Source organism: Beta vulgaris, chromosome 3 (assembly GCF_026745355.1).
Source record: "Beta vulgaris subsp. vulgaris cultivar EL10 chromosome 3, EL10.2, whole genome shotgun sequence".
Classification (NCBI taxonomy): domain Eukaryota; kingdom Viridiplantae; phylum Streptophyta; class Magnoliopsida; order Caryophyllales; family Amaranthaceae; genus Beta; species Beta vulgaris.
In genome coordinates this window covers 18,418,602-18,438,035 of record NC_079204.1, presented here as the reverse complement: position 1 = coordinate 18,438,035, position 19,434 = coordinate 18,418,602, and the positions used below count along the sequence as shown (strand labels likewise).

Here is a 19,434-nt window from a genome sequence, read left to right as displayed (position 1 = left end):
TTAATTTTAAGTTTTAATAAAGTTTTCTGATTATTTGCATGATTTGCATGATTTTTATAACTTGATTTTCTCAATTGTATGAGTAATTTGTAAATTTTCTTCTTGTGAGTGATTTGTGAGTGAGTGTTGTAAATTAATTTTCGGTAGTTTTCTTTGAGTGCCGATTTTGATTTTTACATTCCTTTTGTAATTTAGAAAGGGAAGGGGGCAAAATAGGCATTTCAAAAGAGGACACCATTGCTCACCCCTTCCCTTATATAATAGAGATTAATACAAATCTGTGAGGAATAAAAAAACTCATCTCAATATCTATAATTATGAAAAATAACTCCAAATATGTGTTTATTTTTTCATAGCTTTGCATTACCATCTATACAATATGTAGTAACATAAAAATTGTGTTGGCCATCAAAAAAAGGAAAAATTCTGAAGAAATTCTCGTCATGTGTTTGAAATGAGATTTCGTTATCATAGAAATGAGCGCAAAATTCTTTAACATACTTTATTTTTACGACCATTTAGTATTTCTCAATAAATGAGCCATTAAAGACACCGAGTGCTTTTAATTACTGTCTCAAATTAGTGTCTCATCAAGTGTGCCTAAAGAAATAGGTCGGCTGATTAAATATAGAGAAAGTATGCGGCATCAGCTATAAGGATTACAAATGAACATTCACGAGGCGTTTGGTTGGGGGGTTTCAAGAAAATAAAAAAGGGAATACAGTTCCTTGTTTCGCTTTGTGAGTGTTTGGTTAGTGTTTTTTTCACCATATACCCCTGACAATTTTTTTTTTGCACCATATACCCTATCAACTTTCCAAATTCACCATATACCCCTCACTTTTGAAAAAATATATCCAGTTACCCTTAATGACTAACAGCGTTAAACTTTGTTACTCATTAACCCCTAATCATCCTCTAATCCTACTTAACTAACCTAAATTTAACCCTAACTACCCTATCCCTAATACCCTAACTCTATTAATACCCTAACCCTAACCCCCCCACCCCCACCACTGTAGCCCCCCTCCCCATCACCCCCAGCGCCGGAACCCCTTCCGCCGCCCGCAGCACCGCAACCCTCTCCACCTTCCGACACCCCACAGCACCGCAAAAGTCTCCCTCACCTTCCTCCCAAACTTGCGCCACCCCCCAGCCTCCCCCTGCAAAATCGCGCAACCCCCTCCCCCTGTCAAGTTTTCTTCTGTCAATAGGTGGTTGTGGGCTGAAATCTGGCTTTTATCGGGGAGGTGCGAGATTATGCGACGTTTTTCAGGAAGGTACGATGATGGTGCGAGGTGCGAAGGGTTTTCTTCCATATATCTGGATCGAGTGTATGGTTATTCATTGAGTTTGGATGAAATTACCATTTCTATTTAGAATCCAATTCCATCTATATCAATTACCCTTGTGATTCCCGCTCTATATGATTCTACACACAAAAAAAGCCCCGTGCCATATAATACACGTGTTTTCTTTTCTTCCATATATATTTGGATCAGATGGATGGTTATTCATTGAGTTTGGATAAAATTATCAATTTTATTTTTGAATCCAATCCCATTTATATCAATTACACTTGTGTGATTCTGATCTTTATAATTCTGCACACAAAAAAGCATCGTGCCATGCAATACACGTTTTTCTTTCAAAAGAGTCTGTCAGCCATACACATAAATACATCGTCGTTATTGGAATGGGCCACAAAATACTTGTCATTATTGAATTATTTTGAATTGGGTGCTGGGAGCCATACACATTACATGTTGTCTTAATAAATTCTATCTAACATATCGAGCAATACAACAGATCGAAGAAATTATGATAGGGTACTCTCCCATGTTCCAATACCCATTAAATACAAAATTTATTTACTCCCTCTGTTTCAAAATATAAGGCATTTACGCTTTACGAAAATTTATTTTGACTACAAATATCTCTCAAATACGATAAATAAAAATTATAAAAATTATACCTTTGGATCCGTCTTGAAAAATACTATAATAATATTATTTTTTTAAAAATTTTCTATCAACATAAATTGAAAGTAATTAACGGTCAAAGTTCGACCTCGAACATTGTGCGTGCCTTATATTTTGAAACAGATGGAGTATATTCTACTTCCCCCATCCTATTTTGTAGTTCACATTTCAGTTTGGCACGGGAATTAAGGATAAAATAATTATTATGTACTTGCATTTGAAGTTGTTGTATTTTTTGAAATTATTGTAATTATAAATGAAAAAGAATTAGAATATTAAATGGGTGTGCATGTGAAAAGAGGAGAGAGAAAGTAAAAAGATGTTTTTTTATATCCAACCAAAGATTAAAGAAAAAATTAAATGAGGGTGTCAAAAACCCATGTGTAAAAGGTAAAAAGAGAGAGTAAAACGTAATGTTAAAAAATAAAAACAAGAAAAATGGAAACAACATTTTGGGACACACAAAATGAAATACGAGAACTATAAAATGGGACGAAGGGGGTACTATATCTATAAGTTTGAGAATAGGCATACAATCCTTAGTTTTGCTCATCAAAAGGTATAGTGGGTGTTCGTGTTTCATGTTTCATAACTATAGACTAGACCTGGGCATGGGTCGGGACGGGCATGTTCACGGGCTTGGCCCTCGAGTTTTGTACACCGACGGGTCGAACCAAGCCCGATCTCGTGAATGGCGGGTCGTGTCGGATCTGAAATTTTCAGATTTTTCCCGCGGGCTTGACAAGTATTCTATGTTTTTTTTTTGCCAATTGTATACTGAAAAACAAAAAAAAGGGGCATTTGACCTGCGGGTTCGTGCCGGGATAGGCCTGTAATAAAATTTGTTGACCGTGGCAGGCCCATATAGCGAATAACGGACTGGGCCGGACCTTAAGCGAGCTTGTGTCGTGCCGGAGAGCGTGTTGTCCCCACCCTTGCCCACCTCTACTATAGACTATAGTAGTAGTTATTAGGTTACATTTTCATTAGTTTTTTAGCTCTAGTTTTCAGGAAGTTAAAACCCCCAACTTTTTAGCCAAAAGCCGATGATAGTAGATTTTTGTATTAACTTTGGCTTTTGGATCTACTTTACATTAATTATTTGTTTAGTTGACATATCAATATATGGAAAGTAGAGTTTCTTAGTAAGTAAAATAAGGTGAGGCGGTTTTCCGTCAAATCTCTATTATATAAGGGAAGGGGGAGCTATGGTGTCCTCTTTTGAACTGACTATTTTACCCCCTTCCCTTTCTAAATTACAAAAGGAATCTCAAAATTAATATCGGGACTCAAAGAAAACTACCGAAAATCAATTTACAACACTCACTCACAAATCACTTAAAAGAATAAACTTTACAAATCACTCATACAATTAAGAAAATCATGTTATAAAAATCACGCGAATCAGTCAAATAATCAGGAAACTTTATTAAAACTTAAAATTAACATACAAAGTAAAACTAATAACCTAGAACGTCAATACATACAAAAACATTTACTACAAAATTTTTCTCAAAAATCACTGTTCTCGAGAACCATTCACAATTACATACTCACAAAAGTTACCTATAAACACAAATTTGAGAAAAGCATAAGATTTTGACGGTGATATCACACATTCATCCATCGGCAATTTGCGAACTTCGAAAAAGGTACATAATTCTTTTAACCTTCAAAATTATTTCATATTAGTTGATATAAACAATAGCAAATCAGACTGTTATGTAGTTAAGAAAATGGAGATGACAACAATGAGTTCAAAAGGGCTTTTATACAATCAGACTTAAATTTAATTCTTTTTCATATAAAACAAATTTAGTTTTTTTCTAAAAAAATGCCAATATTTAAATTTTTGCCCATAACTTTTGCAAAAAGTCCATGTTCAGAAATAAATTTTGAAAAAAAAACAATATCAAACTTTTTGCAAATAATTTTTGCAAAAATCCATTTTCAGAAAAAAAAAATTAATTAATTTGCGAAAAATAACGATTTTTGTTTTTCTAAAAAAAATCCAATATCAAATTTATTAAAAAATCAAAAGTTCATTTCAAATATAATTGAAGCTCAAAGTGTTAAAATTAAGAAAAGAACAAAGGTTGAAATGATGAAAAATTTTAAATATCAATGTGCAAACATAATTTAGAAGTTAGACAAGGAAAAAAAATTATTTACGTTTTCATAGTGTTTCCTATATATAATGAAACTTTTACATATATTTGGACCTATCTCTTTCTATTATATAATAGCGATTAATTATCAAGGTAAAAAGGTTTATGTAAAATATCATTCAAGAATTAAAGTACAACACATCTCTATTATATAAGGGAGGGGGGCTATGGTGTCCCCGAATGACGATACTATTTTACCCCTTTTCCTTTCTAAATTACAAATCTAATTACAAACCAAAGGGAGATTCAAATAAAAACACTGGAAATGAAATTATAACAATCACTCACAAGTCAACTTAAATCGTAGAATTGCATAATTTACATTATAGAAAACACTCAAATGATGAAACTTTACAAAAACCAAAAAATTAACTTACAAACTACAACCAATACACTACAACGTCAATACATACTCACAAAAATTTGACTTGAAATCCAAGTGTTCACTTTCTTCACAATATACTCCCTCCGTTTCCTAAAGATCTTCCCACTTACTGTTCCTACAGATACCAAGGAAAATCAAGTTGTGTGGGGCATGGTGTGAGTAAAGTAGGAGAGATAAAGGAGTTAAGATAAATAAACAAATAAAAAGGGGTTAAAGTAGGAGAGAGAAAGGGAGTAAAATTAAATTAATAATGTAATGGTGGACCATATGATAGTGACATGAGAGGTTTAATAGGGAAATTTGTTTTGCCAAATAAGGAATAAAGCAAAAGAGGGAAAATCTTTTGGAAACACCCTTAAACGGAAAGAGGGAAGATCTTTAGGAAACGGAGGGAGTATGAAGTAGTGTACTTAATTTAAAAATCAACTAAAAAATTATAATATTAGAAATCATAGATAAATTCAATAAAATTTCTATTTTGTTCATAGAATTTTGACCTTGAAAAGAAAAAAATTAGAGACTGGTGAGTGACTTAAGTGACAGAGACTAAACCAATTAAATTTTGCAACTAAAAATAATTATACTTTGTATGTCTGATGTTCAAATTTTGACTTTTATATAAGGCGGAAAAAATCGAGTTTCTATCTTGAAAAGAATTCAAGCACGCATCGCGTGCAAAAAATGCTAGTATTAATAATAATAAGGTGAGGTGTTGTCCTATTGACAAAAATTTAGAAAGTTGCACTTCCTATAAAATTTTATTTCCCAAAAAATAGAGGAAGTTGTTTAGCAAGATCTAGGTAAATAAAACTTCTCATGAAAAATAAAAATTACCCATAAAAAACCGAAAAAATTTATGCCACTTTCTAAGAATTGGAATTTTAAAGGAAAATAATTTCTTAAGAAGTACTACTTCCTACCTTTTATCAAAAAACTAATTTTACAAACAATTTCATAAATATCCAAACATCCAATATCCAAACGACTAACATAAACAAATAATAAATAGAGCTCGTTAAACCAGCCACGTGAGGCCTATTCTGAAAGTTGGACTCGACGAAGAGACAACCACCAAGAACCAACGAGGAACCCCATAAAATAGAAATACTAATTACACCAAGGGACTTGTGATTTGTCATACGCTCATAAATTAATGCTGGGAGAATGTTTAGGTAACCCTATGAAATGAGAATCCTCATGAGAGATATAAAGATAAAGTGATATTAAGTTCAATATTTTGGAGAGAGAAAATATTCCTATAATTTTTGCATTTATTATACCTTCTCTCTATCTCTCTCATAAAGGTTGCCAACCCGTGAGGTCAATATATTATTATCCATTTTCCATTTTCAGTATTACTTTTGACCAATAAGAATTGAGTTTGGTGGCACATTAAATATTTTAGTTGTTTAGTAATTATTTTGGTACTTCCTAAAAAGAAAAATTTGATAATTAAAATAGGACAGAGGGACTAACAATTTAGAAAATGTATTAAATGCTTAGTTGCAACCCTTATGATTGTTGTTGCTGGCTGCTGCATAAATCATCACTAAAATTATTATGTGCATCGGATATATATAAATAGATTAACTATTAAATCAATATAATTTGAGTTAGGATAGATCACTTTTAAGTCAAAATATATCGCTTTTGAAATCATGAGAGGTCATTTAAAATCAAAAGGTATAACTTTTAATCTTAAATGAGCCACTTCTATATAACTATATATGTAACAGTGACCTATTGAGGAAAAAAGTTATCGATGTTGTACAATAAATTAGTCTACATCCATCTCATATAAGAGTTCGTGTTACCTATTAGAATAGTGATTTGTTAGTAAATTTTTGTAAATGTTTTTGTATGTCTTGACGTTCTAGTCAGGTTATTAGTTTTACTTTGTATGTCACTTTTAAGTTTTAATAAAGTTTCCTGATTATTTGAGTGATTTGCATGATTTTTATAACGTGATTTTCTCAATTGTATGAGTGATTTGTAAAGTTTCTTCTTTAAAGTGATTTGTGAGTGATTTGTAAATGAGTGTTATGAATTAATTTTCGGTAGTTTTCTTTGATTAACGATTTTGATTTTGACATTCTTTTTGTAATTTAGAAAGGGAAGGGGGGCAAAATAGGCATTTTAAAAGAGGACACTATTGCTCCCCCCTTCCCTTATATAATAGAGATATATGTAACAGTAACCTATTGAGGGAAAAAGTTATCGATGTTGTACAATAAATTAGTGTACATCCGTCTCATATAAGAGTTCGTGTCATCAAAATATATAGAAATTTATTGTTTACTAACAAAAACTTGTCATTTTTGATAAATTGGGGTTAAATTTTATTTTAATAGGCGAATTTCCATCAGGAACACATTACAAAAAAAAAAAAAAAAAAAACCTTCAGTAGTGAAGGACAATCCACGCCATACAAATGGGGGAAATAATACATAGAAGTAGCTGGGATAAGCCAGGCTAACACCAAGCTAGAAATTCTACATATCTCCTTAAACCTTGTTTTGTTAAGGTATCGACAATTGAGTTTGATTATTTCTCTGCCCCTATGAATGATGGTGAGATTGAGGCAAGACTTGCGGGCATTGCGAATGAAGTTGAGGTTTCAAGGGCTACCTTGATCATCATTACACCATTGTACAACATTTACTGAATCCGATCCAATAATGGTAGGATTGGGCTTGATACAGTCACTCGAGAGGGAGATTTTAATAGCTCGAGAAATTGCCATTATTTCCGCAGAGTTAATCTCCATTTGAGGCATTGTGAAAAGAATCAGAGACTCAAAATTCTTTTTAATCTGGAAATCAATATCCAGTTTTCTTTGATTGAAAAACTCTTAAGGAATGGAGGTTTTCTCCCCTTACAAAAAGCTGCCTACCAAGAGATCCAAGTGCCTCTTTTATATGAATACATTAGCTAACCTAGAAGGACAGAATGAGCTGTAGATAAAGACAAGAAACAGAAAAGGAAATAAAAAACGGCTAGAATCCACCTAGGGATCAGCACGCATACTAGGAACAAAATACTAGAAAGGAAGATATTTTTTGGGAAAATATTTCCTTGTTTCTTATATGTATATATCTTCAATATTCCCCCCTCAAGTTGGACTGGTGGTAATCAGGCCTAACTTGAAACTGAGATGCTTGTGTTGCTGTTCACTGAGACATTTAGTCATAATATCTGCTAGTTGAAGAAAGGATTTCACATGAAGCACATTTAGAAACCCAGTAGTGAGATGCTCGCGTACATAATGGCAATCCACTTTGAGATGCTTAGTTCTTTCATGAAAAATAGGATTGTGAGCAAGATAGATAGCTGACTTATTATCACAGAAAAGATCAATGGGTGTAGGTGTGTTAATACCCAGATCACTAAGAACACCTTCTAACCAAACCAATCCACTTGTAGTCTGAGACATGCATCTGTACTCAGCTTCTGTAGATGACTTGGAAACAGTTTTTTGCTTTTTGGTTTTCCAGGATATGAGAGAATTGCCAAGAAAGACACAATATCCTGTCAATGATCTAGCACTGAAAGCACAATTACCCCAATCTGAGTCACAGAAACCTGTGAGAGTAAGTTGAGAATCAGCTGGGTAAAAAAGGCCTTGATTAATTGTGCCTGATAAGTATTTGATAACATGAATGGCAGCCTGAAGATGAGGTTTCCTAGGAAATGTCATGAATTGACTGAGCTGCTGAACTGAATAAGAAATATCAGGCCTTGTAAGATTCAAGTAGAGTAGTTTGCCTATAATGCTTCTATAGAGCTCAGGGTCTTCAAGGATCTCTCCTTCATCAGTTGAGAGTTTGATACCCTTAGGAAAAGGACACTTGACAGGCTTACAAGTTTGAGTTCCTGTGCTTTTGAGGATATCCAAGATGAATTTTCTTTGATGTAACATGAGGCCCTTCTCATTTCTTGCCACTTCTATGCCTAAAAAATACTTCATTGTGCCCAAATCTTTGAGAGTGAAAGCAGTATCTAGAGCCTCTTTGATGGCTTGAATTTCATGAAAAGCATTTCCTGTGATCAAGAGATCATCAACATATACAAGTATGAATGCTTTAGTGCCTTGAACATATTTAGAGAACAAAGAATAATCTCTCTTGGATTGAGTATATCCATGTTCCAGTAGGAATTTGATGAGCTCAAAGTTCCATTGTCTGGAAGCTTGCTTTAAACCATACAAGCTCTTCTTAAGTCTGCACACTTGTCCTTCTTTAGCCTGATCATAACCTTTAGGAGGCTTCATATAAACCTCCTCATCTAGATATCCATGCAGGAAAGCATTATTGATATCTAGATGATGTAAATTCCAACCTTGAATGGTAGCTAGAGCAATCAAGGTCCTAACAGAGGTGAATTTAGCAACAGGAGAGAAGGTGTGCTTATAATCCTTCCCTTCAATTTGTTTATCACCTCTAGCCACAAGTCTGGCCTTGAGTCTGTCAATTTCACCAGTTGGAGTAAACTTGATCTTGTATACCCACTTGCTATCAATAGCATGCTTTCCTGCAGGAAGTTGAGTGAGATCCCAAGTATCATTAGCATCAAGGGCTTGAAGTTCCTCCTGCATAGCTTTAGTCCATCCTTCATCTTTTGCTGCTTCTGTGTAATGTAATGGCTCTCTGATTCTGAGAACATTATTCATGTAGCTCAAATAGTCTTCAGAAAACTCTTTTGTTTGTCTCATCTGGTCCACTACAGCACAGCAGGAAGCCTCATTAGGAGGTGTATGATGTTTTCCTGGAATATCATAAATGTAGTCCTTGTATCTGTTGGGAACTTCAGCTTGTCTGGAAGACTTCCTTGTTACAGTAGTTGGAAGAGGGTCCTCTGAAGGAATTGGTTGATTTTCATTAACCAACTCCTGCTCCAGCTGTTCCAGACCTGCAAAATCATCATCATTGGTTCCTTCATCATCAACTGGATGAAGGATGTTAGTGAAATCATCATAGTCAAAGATATCCTGGTCAGAAGATTGATCTGTATTGCCAGTGATACTAGGATTAAGAGTTTTGTTGTGAAGAAAAGGAAAAAAAATTTCTTTAAACACAACATCTCTACTTACAAAAATTTGTTTTGTAGCTAAATTCATTACCTTATAACCCTTTTGACAGTAGGGATATCCCAACATAACACACCTAATTCCTCTTGGAGCAAATTTGTCACTAGGCTTTTGGTTTGGGCTTGCATAGCAAAGACATCCAATCATCTTCAGATGTTCATAATTGGGTTCCTGCTTTGTTAGTCTCTTGTAAGGTGTATCCCAGTTGATAACAGCACTAGGTAACAAATTGATTAAGTGTGTTGCTGCAAGTATACATTCTCCCCATAAAGAATTTGGCATACCTGCATGCAATTTCAAAGCTCTTGCTGTTTCAAGCAAGAACCTATGCTTCCTTTCTACCCTGGCATTTTGTTGAGGAACCCCTGCAACACTCCTTTGATGAGTGATTCCTCTCTCACAAAACATTTGTCTGCACTCAGTTTGGAAGATTTCTGTTCCATTGTCACTTCTAAGAGTCTTGACTTTAGTTTCAAAATGATTCTCAACATGTATAAGAAAATTCAACAAAATGCTTTTAACCTGTTCTTTGTTAGATAACAGTTGAGTCCAAGTGACTCTACTGTAATCATATACAATGGTAAGGAAATAGCTAGCCCCTGTCAAAGCCTTTGTCCTATAAGGACCCCATAAATCCACATGTATAAGATCAAAGATATGAGAAGCAATAGATTTACTAGGAGAAAAAGGCAACTTGTGATGTTTAGCAATGGAACAAGTGTCACAGAAATAGTCTTTAAGACCCTTACATTTGCAAATGTCTAAGTGTTGCATCTTTGACAAAGAAACATGCCCTAGTCTAGCATGTATAAGATCTAGATTAGCTACATTATTACAGTGCATCACTGTATCATCAACAACAGTTTTCAAACAGATTCCATCATGCTTCTCTTCATCATCTCTCTGAAGCTTATAGAGGTCACTTTCCTTCTTTCCAAGAAAAATATTTCTTCTAATAGAAAGGTCCTGTAATATGCATCCATAATTATTAAAGATCATCTGAAAATTTTTGTCCCTCAACAATTTAGCAACAGATAGTAAGTTATGATTAAAATCATGGATATACAGAACATTTTTAAGTGTAATATTATCACCTAAAACAACATCTCCCATTTCAGTCACAATTTTCATACTTCCATCTGGAAGTCCCACCTTTATCTTACCTTTTATGATTTTTTTATTCAAGAGAAGCTCTCTGTTACCTGTCATATGGTCACTGGCTCCAGAATCTATGAGCCATGTTCCACATTTTGCATTAACCTTATTGACAATAGCATTAGAATTACTAAGTTTACCTGCAAAATTTGCTTGGCTGCTGCTTGCTTCTCCTTGCCTTTCTGTCATTACCTTGATAACTTCTTGCACCAGGTTGTTGATGAACTTGTTGTCCTGTTTCATTCCACTTCCTTCTGCATTCTGAGTTGAGAAGTCCAGAGGGTTGTCTTGAGTTGCTATGTAGTATCTTTCATCACATTTGCAGCGCTTCTGAATTGTTCATTCCCCTTTTTATACCATTCTGGATATCCTACAATCTTGAAGCATTCTTCCTTGCTGTGACCTTTCTTCCCACAATGATCACAAAATCTTCCCATCTTTTCTATCTTGAATTGCTTAAAATAATCCTTCTTCTGAAAATTCTTCAATGGCCCCAAACTTCTGCTTTGAACTTGTTTGTTCACAGCCAAAGCACTGGCTTCCAAGGCTGCTGTCATCTCTCCTGTAATCTGTTTCTGCCTTTCAATTTGCAGAACCAAATTATAGGCTTTGTTTACTGTCACTAATGGATTAGTGCTTAAAAGGTTCGACTTCATCTGGTCATACCCAGTGTTAAGACCCATCACAAATTTTATCAGCTTTTCAGTGGCTTGTAATTCCATCAGTTTTTTTGTAAGTTCACATGAACATTTAGACATTGCTCCACATGTACACTCTGGGATTCCTTCCAAATCTGCAATCTGATCCCAAACATTTTTAGTTTGCAGTAGTATTCACTAACACTCAGGTTGTTTTGTTGAAGTTCCCAAAGATCTTTTTTTAGAGAAAAAAGTTGTGGAGCATTTGTCTGAGCATACCTCTCAACTATCTCTTCCCAAAGCTGCTTGGTTGATTGCATATTCACCAAGCTAGCTGCCACATCTGACTTCATGGTAGCCAGCATCCATGACCTAACCATGTAGTCACATCTCTCCCACTTCTGCATTTCTTCTTCACCAGAAATAGGCTTAGGATGTTTGCCTCCAAGAAAACCTAGTTTATTCTTGGCTCCCAAAGCTATTCTGATGCTTTTGCTCCAGTTCATAAAATTTGATCCATCAAAGATTATGCTTCCTAATGGTGTAGAACCATTATCATTCACAGCTATAAACAAAAAGGATCCTTATAAGGGTTTATACTGGAGTTTTCATTTCCAGTTTGCTCTCCTTTATCTTTTCCCATATTTCAGAAAAACAAAACTTTGAGCCTCTGAGACTTTTAGGGTAATGATCTTGATAGCCTTGGCTCTGATACCATGAAAAGAATCAGAGACTCAAAATTCTTTTTAATCTGGAAATCAATATCCAGTTTTCTTTGATTGAAAAACTCTTAAGGAATGGAGGTTTTCTCCCCTTACAAAAAGCTGCCTACCAAGAGATCCTAGTGCCTCTTTTATATGAATACATTAGCTAACCTAGAAGAACAGAATGAGCTGTAGATAAAGACAAGAAACAGAAAAGGACAATAAAAAACGGCTAGAATCCACCTAGGGATCAGCACGCATACTAGGAACAAAATACTAGAAAGGAAGATATTTTTTGGGAAAATATTTCCTTGTTTCTTATATGTACATATCTTCAATACATTGGACTAGAATATAGGCAAATGAACTTACCCTCGTCCGAACGAAGGACTCCTCCAACTGCAGCATGAATAATTAATCGGGAATCATGAGAAGCATCAACAAATATTTGTCATTTAATCTCTTTTCTTCACAATTTTCCTAATACGACATATAAACACATGTTTGAAAATAAACTAGTTATTAGGCCCGAGCTATGCCCCGGTTTAGGAAAATTTTTATTTATTAATATTATACTTTAAAATAGTAACACTAAATATCACTTAGTCTAGTGGTTAAGACTCTAATATATAACCATGAGGTCATGGGATCAAACCTTGTGCTATGCAATTTCTAGTTTTTTTTTATTATTTGTGAATTACATGGAGTAAAATACATGCTTTAGGGAGAGCGCCACGTGGCACCGTTCCACGTTTAAAAACGCCTTTTAATATATTAGTATAGATTCTCAAACCATAAACATTGACATGAGTTTTTTTTATTATGAAACAATATTATAATTCATTAATTATTGTCATTTATAACCACCTACCCAATAGCTTGTAAGGACACCAGAGATTTCACAAGAACTAAATTCTTTATAGATCATGTTGTGGAGTAGTGTGTACGTGAATCACTTATTACTCGACAAATACATGTGCATCACTACTTCTATTTGTATATTACACTACTATAGTGAGAAATGAAGATTGTTTAATCTCTGCAGAGGAGTAATTTTATTTGATATGATATATTGTAGGTTTTTTAATTTGAGATTATTTATTTAATCATTTTAAAATATTTGTGCATTAAATATCAATAACAATAATCACATGCCCAGTTGTCGACACATGATATTCCAATTTCTTGGATCTATAAATATAAACCTCAGCTAGACGAAAACCCAACACCATACCAAAACCAAAGCCAAGTCACCTAAATAAAAACATCAAAATGAAACACCTCTTCCTCACATTAGCAACCATCACCACCCTCCTCCTCCTCCTCTCCACTCCACCAACCACCACCGCAGCCAATGCCGCCGATAACATCGTTTACGACGTAATAGGGGAGCCACTACAGGCTGGCCAGGCCTACTACATGGTGCCATATGACTACTCAGACGTAGGGGGTGGTGGCCTTACATGGCTACAAAAAACAAAGGTAACTTGTGCTCCTTATTACGTGTCTCAAGAAAATGTCAACACAAACTTCGGCCAAAAAATAGCTTTCTACCCTCAAACTCCTGGACAAACTGATATCACTCTGTCCTCCATCCTTAATATTGTGTTCAGCAGTTTTACACCACCTATTAACTGCCCCGGAACGTCGAATGTCTGGAGCGTGGCTGCTGATCCAGCCACCCGCCTCAACTTCATCGAGCTCCGAGGCAGCAGGGGAACAAGGGACTTAAGAACTTGGTTCACCATTGAAGATGTTGACCAAGGTGGTTACAAGATAAGCTACTGTCCTAGAAATAGGAGGGTTGATTGTGGAAGTCTTGGCATTGTTTCTCGTGATTTTGGACGTTGGTTGGGTGTCAATGGTACAAACCCACTTACGTTTGTGTTTGAGAGTGAGGAGTTTTTCCTCAACAAAGCATTGGGTACTAAAAGCTATGCAGCATGAGTGATATCCTTACTTGCTTGATTACCAATGTAACGTTTAAGGGAATTTGTAGCATTAAAAATCATGTTTTCAACGTTATGTTTTAGCCACCCATTTTTAGTAGATGGGTACAATAAATTATGTAGTTTGACCTCATGTTCACTTGGAAATAAAGCTTTTTCTGTTAATGACTTTTGAAGATTTTAAAGTTTAACCCAAAAAAATGCAGTGGAACATTACTTCTTCATACAATTTAGAAGATTGCAACGGATGCAAATTAGCGTCAACAGGGAAGCATTAAACATATTGTTAATTTTTTTAGGTGTTGATATGTTTATTAAGGAAGTATGTTAATCTGAGTTTAGGAGGTTTCAGTGAAGTAAACTGTGAATTATAAGTCGGATTATCAGTGTGCCGCTAGCATATTAAATCTTGTTTCCACACCACAATCATTTATAAACAAATTGAGCACGAGGATATGATATGATATGATATGATATGATATGATATGATATGATATGATATCATCATTTACTAACAACTTAGGCTCTAGCTCCTTACCTTATTTTCATTTTTCACATATTTCAGAAATAATAGATTCACATAAGTTGACTAAGAAGTTCATCCAAGGACAATAAACAACTAAAATAAGTTCGAATGAGTTATGTTTTGTTAAGAACGATGATCAAGATAAGATGGACCAAGGATGTCTTGGCCTAGTGGTTAAGATTGAGGTGCTGTGAACGATAGGTCACAGGTTCGAATCTCCGTCCCCTTCTTTGTACTTTGTACCGCCTTCGTGGCTCATATGGATCAAAAAAAAAATCAAGATACGATGGAAGAGCACAATAACTGCGGTGGAGTCCACATACAGATAAGCAAATCTTCAGTTACTTATACCAGTTTGTTGACAAGCCAACAAACTCAACTGGAAAAGAATAAAGGCGCAACTAGAATTTAGCTGTATAATAAATTTTGTATAAACAGGATGATGTTTTTCTCTTTCTTCATTCATTCAGTTCTTCATGCTTACATTTCCTGTTCATTTGTAATAAACACTATCTCTTTACATTTTTATCAGTGAAGAAGTTTGTAGGATTGTAGGTCCTGACTTCCCGACGTAAGTAATGAGGGAGAAATTTCCTGCGTATTCTAACTACTTCAGTTCATATACTTCCTCCGTTTCAAATTACTCGCTACACTTTGACTTTCACACTTGCACATTCACAACTTTCACTATTAATATATTTAATTATGTATTAGAGTAAAGTATAAAAATTTGAATGGTATCTCTAATTGTGTATCTCTCATTCAAGCTCACTTCGTCATAACACTTCATATTAACTTAGATGTAAATGGAAAAGAGACCATATTATCTGAAGCTCATATTTGACTAGTTGTTTTTGTATGTATTGATGTAATTTTAAGATCCAAAATTAAGAGGTGCTGAAATACCAGATTAAATAGCATGATTACATTTTCATTGTGTTTTCTTGACTAAAAAGGGGGCTCTAGCATTTATGATCAACTGGATGCTTCAGCAAATCAATACAGCTGTATTAGCTCAGTAATAGTACTTCTTTTTCCTACTATTTTGTTATATAGAAGCACTTTGAGGGGATCATAGAACTACCTTAAATCACCATATCAAGAAACTATAGAAGCTCAGTATAATTGAGTAAAGACTACTATTAATATAAATTTATTAAGCTTTTATTCGACTGTTGTAAAAATCAATCTTTTACCCCCTCATGTTCGTCTTTGCCTGTGATTTCTAGCACAGGAAATCCGTTTTTCTACTGTGATACTTCAAACCGATTCACCCTATAAGTTGCTAATGCATATGCCAGTAACAAAGAACTAAGCCTTCCAGTGTACAAGTAAAGAAAATACATACATACATGAAAAGTATGCTCAAACACAAGAGACAGATCAATAGAATTCATGTCAGAAGGACCATAGTATTTAGAACAGAAGTACAAGCAGATGTTGTGAAAAAAAACACTAATGTAAAACATATCTCCGAAAAGAAGTGGAAAATTTGACAGGAGAATTGCTCTAGCCTCTAGTCATACTTGAAACAAATGATTCTCATAGCATACTTTCCAATTGAAGTCTTCTGCAACATCTGAACTTCCATTGTCGTTGCTTAATTTGAGACGAGGACTATTTCCCTCAGACAGAGACTTTTCTGCACCTTTTGGGTTGATCCTGCTTTCACTGTGGAGTAATTTTGTAGTCTCAGAGACATCAGCAGCAAATTTATTACAATTGATATCCGCAACCTCTGGGTATGAATAGGATGCAGAGGGATCACTGCTACCATTGGCATCATCTTCTTCATCAGAGAAGCATCTGCAGCATTCTAATTCATCCATTTCAAATATACGGCTAGCTAATCCTTCTCTCCATGATATCCTAACTTCAGACTCAAGAGCCCCAGGAGAACTCTGACTATCCATGACTTTTCGGAACATAGCAAAGTCAATTGAACTATCTGGTCTAATCAGTGGATTAAACTCAAAACTCATTCTAGGTGACTCATCCAACATTGGTATCTCGCACTCTGGAGACAAGCTTACTCTTCTAAGAACTTCGGTTACTGAATCAAGTTCACTTTCAAACCAAAGTCTAGATATCTCGTCTCTACTCAAATGGGACAATACATGGTTTGGTGAGCTTGAATTTGACTGTGGAGTTTGAATAACATTTCCACTTCCTATAGAATTTACTGAACATGGGGTGGTTTCTGTTTCATGATCAAGCTGATATTTGTCTTGTTTAGGGGACACTTCAACCTTAGAACGCGGCACAAAAAGAGGAGAAGTTATGGAGGGACTACACACTAAATGATCGAATGAAGGCCCCAAGAGACCTCGAAATCCAGAGCTCCGACTTCTACTACTATTAGAATCAGTGGTGGCATCACTTGCAGTGATTGTACTGTTACTCCTATTGCCAAACTCCGAGGAAAAACCAAGACTCGATGAAGGTGAAGACGAGCAACTAATCAATTTGGAAGGTGACATCTTACATTCATTCAACCTCCCCCCACTTTTACCATGATCATCATCTTTGTATGTGCTCCTTATCTCATCACAAGGAGATAAATTCCACTGCATTGAAGCCTCAGTAGGACAAGGAATTAGAGAAACCCTAGGCTTGTTAAAGCACCCTATGAAATTCTCATCTTCACTGAAGAACACCTTAGTTTTACTGGATCCAAACAAGTCATTATCCCCAATAGTGAGTAATCCTTTAGGCCTACATTTCCTCTTGTCACTCACTCCTGAAAGAACATGACCAGCAGCATAACAAGTATTTGGTGTAGCTTTCACCACCGATGTCGATCCACCTTGTATCTCAGGCGAAACTGATGCCTGAATAGGTGGAATAGGGCTGCTTGTATCATGACAATTTGGTTCTTTCTCACCTAATTTAACAGACCCACATCCTATTTTATTCACAGGAGTAAAATTTCCAGCATTTTCAGACAATTTAACATCATATCCAACAAAATTCTTCCTAAAACTATCAGAAAGATCAGATCTTGAACTGGGTTTTTTACCAGATTTCCAAGGGTAAAGACAAGGAGGGGGAGGTTTTTTCTTCAACCTATGAACATTTCGAGAAGTGGGTTTTTCTGGGTTTTCCAAATTATTGCGTTTTTTTACTAAATTTCCTCCATTACCATTCAAGTTTCCTTTCGAACGTTTAATATTAGGAGCTGATTTTGGAGTATTAGTACCCATAATTGATTTGGGTTTTTTATTACTGCCATTTTTAGAAACAGTAGAAGAATGATGAGAGAGAAAAAACCTGAGACAACCAGTCGGACCTTCACTTGAAATCGAACAAGAAGAGAATGAAGAAGAACAAGAAGAAGAAATATTGATATCCTTCATCTGCAAAGGACTTTGAATACTCTGCTGTTGTTGCTGCTGCTTTTTCTCTGTTTTACCAGCATTTTTTGATGCAGAAATTTTGGTGTTTATCATTATGAAATTGGTCTGTTTTCACTTAGAATTACATTGATTAAAAGTATGGGATTTGTTCGGTTGTTTTTGTAAGGGAAAATGGTGAAAGATTGGATAGAAATAGGAATGGGTGAAGTTGAACTCTGAGTTTAGGAGTAGCAAGAAAGGAAGGAATAATGAATGTTTAATGTTTGATTTGATTTGAATTGAATAGAGGGGTTAGAAACTTTAAAGTTTACCCCTGGATTTTGGCCATAATTTCTGAAGAGGGTATCATGATGTCATACTCATATCACGAGTTTCTTTTTTTTAGCCCTTTGACTTCTCATGGTCTTTTTGTTTCCGTAGGGCACTTCATGGTAAATCTTGGAATTAGGTTATGGTGAATATTGGAATTAGGTTATGGTCTTTTGAACTAAATTAATAAAAATTTAATGGGTTTTTTTACATTTTGCCCTCGTGTTTTTTCATTTTCTACATTATGGCTCCGTTTGGTAGGGCGTAAAACATTTTCAGTGTAAAATGATTTTCATGGAAAATAATTTACAATGCAAAACATAATTCCAAAATTAGTTTTTCCTTGTTTGGTTCCATGTAAGAAAAATAATGAAATGAAACAAATATGAAAGGGGAAGTAAGGAGGTAGTGAGAGGAGTGTGTAAGAGAGATAAGGAAAATAGTTTTTCCTTCATTTTGAAGGGAAAATGGTTTTCCATCATTAGGAGTGTAATTTTACTCCAAGGGAATATGGTTTTACACTCCTTTGCCAACCAAACAATGTAAAACTGAAAATAGAAGAAAACGGTTTTCTGGGAAAACGTTTTACGCCCTACCAAACGGATCCTATACCCCATGTTTTTAGGAATTCTACACTGTACCCTTAAACTCTCATTTTTTAATTCAAATTGCCATAACCGTTAAGTGAACGTTAAGTGTTCCGTTACTGAAATTAATATTGATTTATTAAATTGCCATAAGATTAAAAAAACCATGAGAAGAAAATCTTCCACCATTAAACTTATATCCCCTCCCCCATTAAACTTAGGATTTGACTTCCACAAATCTTCATCTTCTCTCTTTCTCTGTGAAGCTTCTCCCCAAAATCAACAATGTCAAGTGCGAATTCTTCATCAGCTGCGTGCTTGAAAAGGGATTTCGTTGCTCCCAAGTGTAATTGCATCCCCCCTAAAAATGCGAAATTGCAAATTTCGCAATCTCAACGCAATCCTGGCAGGGCCTATTTCAAGTGCGATTTCTGCCAATTTTTTGCGTGGTTGCACAATGGACATTTGATTAAAAGAGGGGATGATGCAGATGTGATGCGTGGTGAAGAAGGAAGTGGGGTGCATTCAAATGACGTCACTTTGGTTCAGCTTAGAGAAGACATGGCAGCTGTGAAACAAAAATTGGGTG

At 35.1% G+C, this 19,434-nt stretch overlaps 3 protein-coding genes across 3 annotated transcripts; 1 reads left to right on the top strand and 2 right to left on the bottom strand.

The window, feature by feature from the left end:
* Window positions 1–11,072: 11,072 nt before the first annotated feature.
* On the bottom strand, window positions 11,073–12,057 carry LOC125495537 (uncharacterized). The gene is made up of 3 exons (XM_057393315.1): window positions 12,015–12,057; window positions 11,618–11,949; window positions 11,073–11,576 (listed from the first exon to the last, which is right to left on the bottom strand). The coding sequence occupies exons 1-3, from the start codon at window positions 12,055–12,057 to the stop codon at window positions 11,073–11,075; spliced, it is 879 nt and encodes a 292-aa protein (XP_057249298.1).
* A 1,265-nt stretch (window positions 12,058–13,322) lies between these two features.
* Window positions 13,323–14,232, top strand: LOC104889077 (miraculin). The gene has a single exon (XM_010674218.4). The coding sequence runs from the start codon at window positions 13,391–13,393 to the stop codon at window positions 14,063–14,065; it is 675 nt and encodes a 224-aa protein (XP_010672520.2). The 5' UTR covers window positions 13,323–13,390; the 3' UTR covers window positions 14,066–14,232.
* Window positions 14,233–15,919: 1,687 nt separating this feature from the next.
* LOC104889075 (hypothetical protein) lies at window positions 15,920–18,236 on the bottom strand. The gene has a single exon (XM_010674217.4). It carries the CDS (start codon window positions 18,040–18,042, stop codon window positions 16,114–16,116), a length of 1,929 nt encoding a protein of 642 aa, XP_010672519.2. The 5' UTR covers window positions 18,043–18,236; the 3' UTR covers window positions 15,920–16,113.
* Between the last annotated feature and the right edge of the window lie 1,198 nt (window positions 18,237–19,434).

Excerpts from the sequence above, each read along its gene's own strand:
- LOC104889077 (XM_010674218.4), top strand. The coding sequence starts at position 13,391 with ATGAAACACCTCTTCCTCACATTAGCAACCATCACCACCCTCCTCCTC.
- LOC104889075 (XM_010674217.4), bottom strand. The coding sequence starts at position 18,042 with ATGATAAACACCAAAATTTCTGCATCAAAAAATGCTGGTAAAACAGAG.
- LOC125495537 (XM_057393315.1), bottom strand. The coding sequence starts at position 12,057 with ATGGGAAAAGATAAAGGAGAGCAAACTGGAAATGAAAACTCCA. Across the intron at positions 11,950-12,014 it reads AACTGGAAATGAAAACTCCA|GAAGCATAATCTTTGATGGA; the intron begins GTATAAACCCTT and ends CTACACCATTAG. Across the intron at positions 11,577-11,617 it reads TTCAACAAAACAACCTGAGT|ATTGCAGATTTGGAAGGAAT; the intron begins GTTAGTGAATAC and ends GTTTGGGATCAG.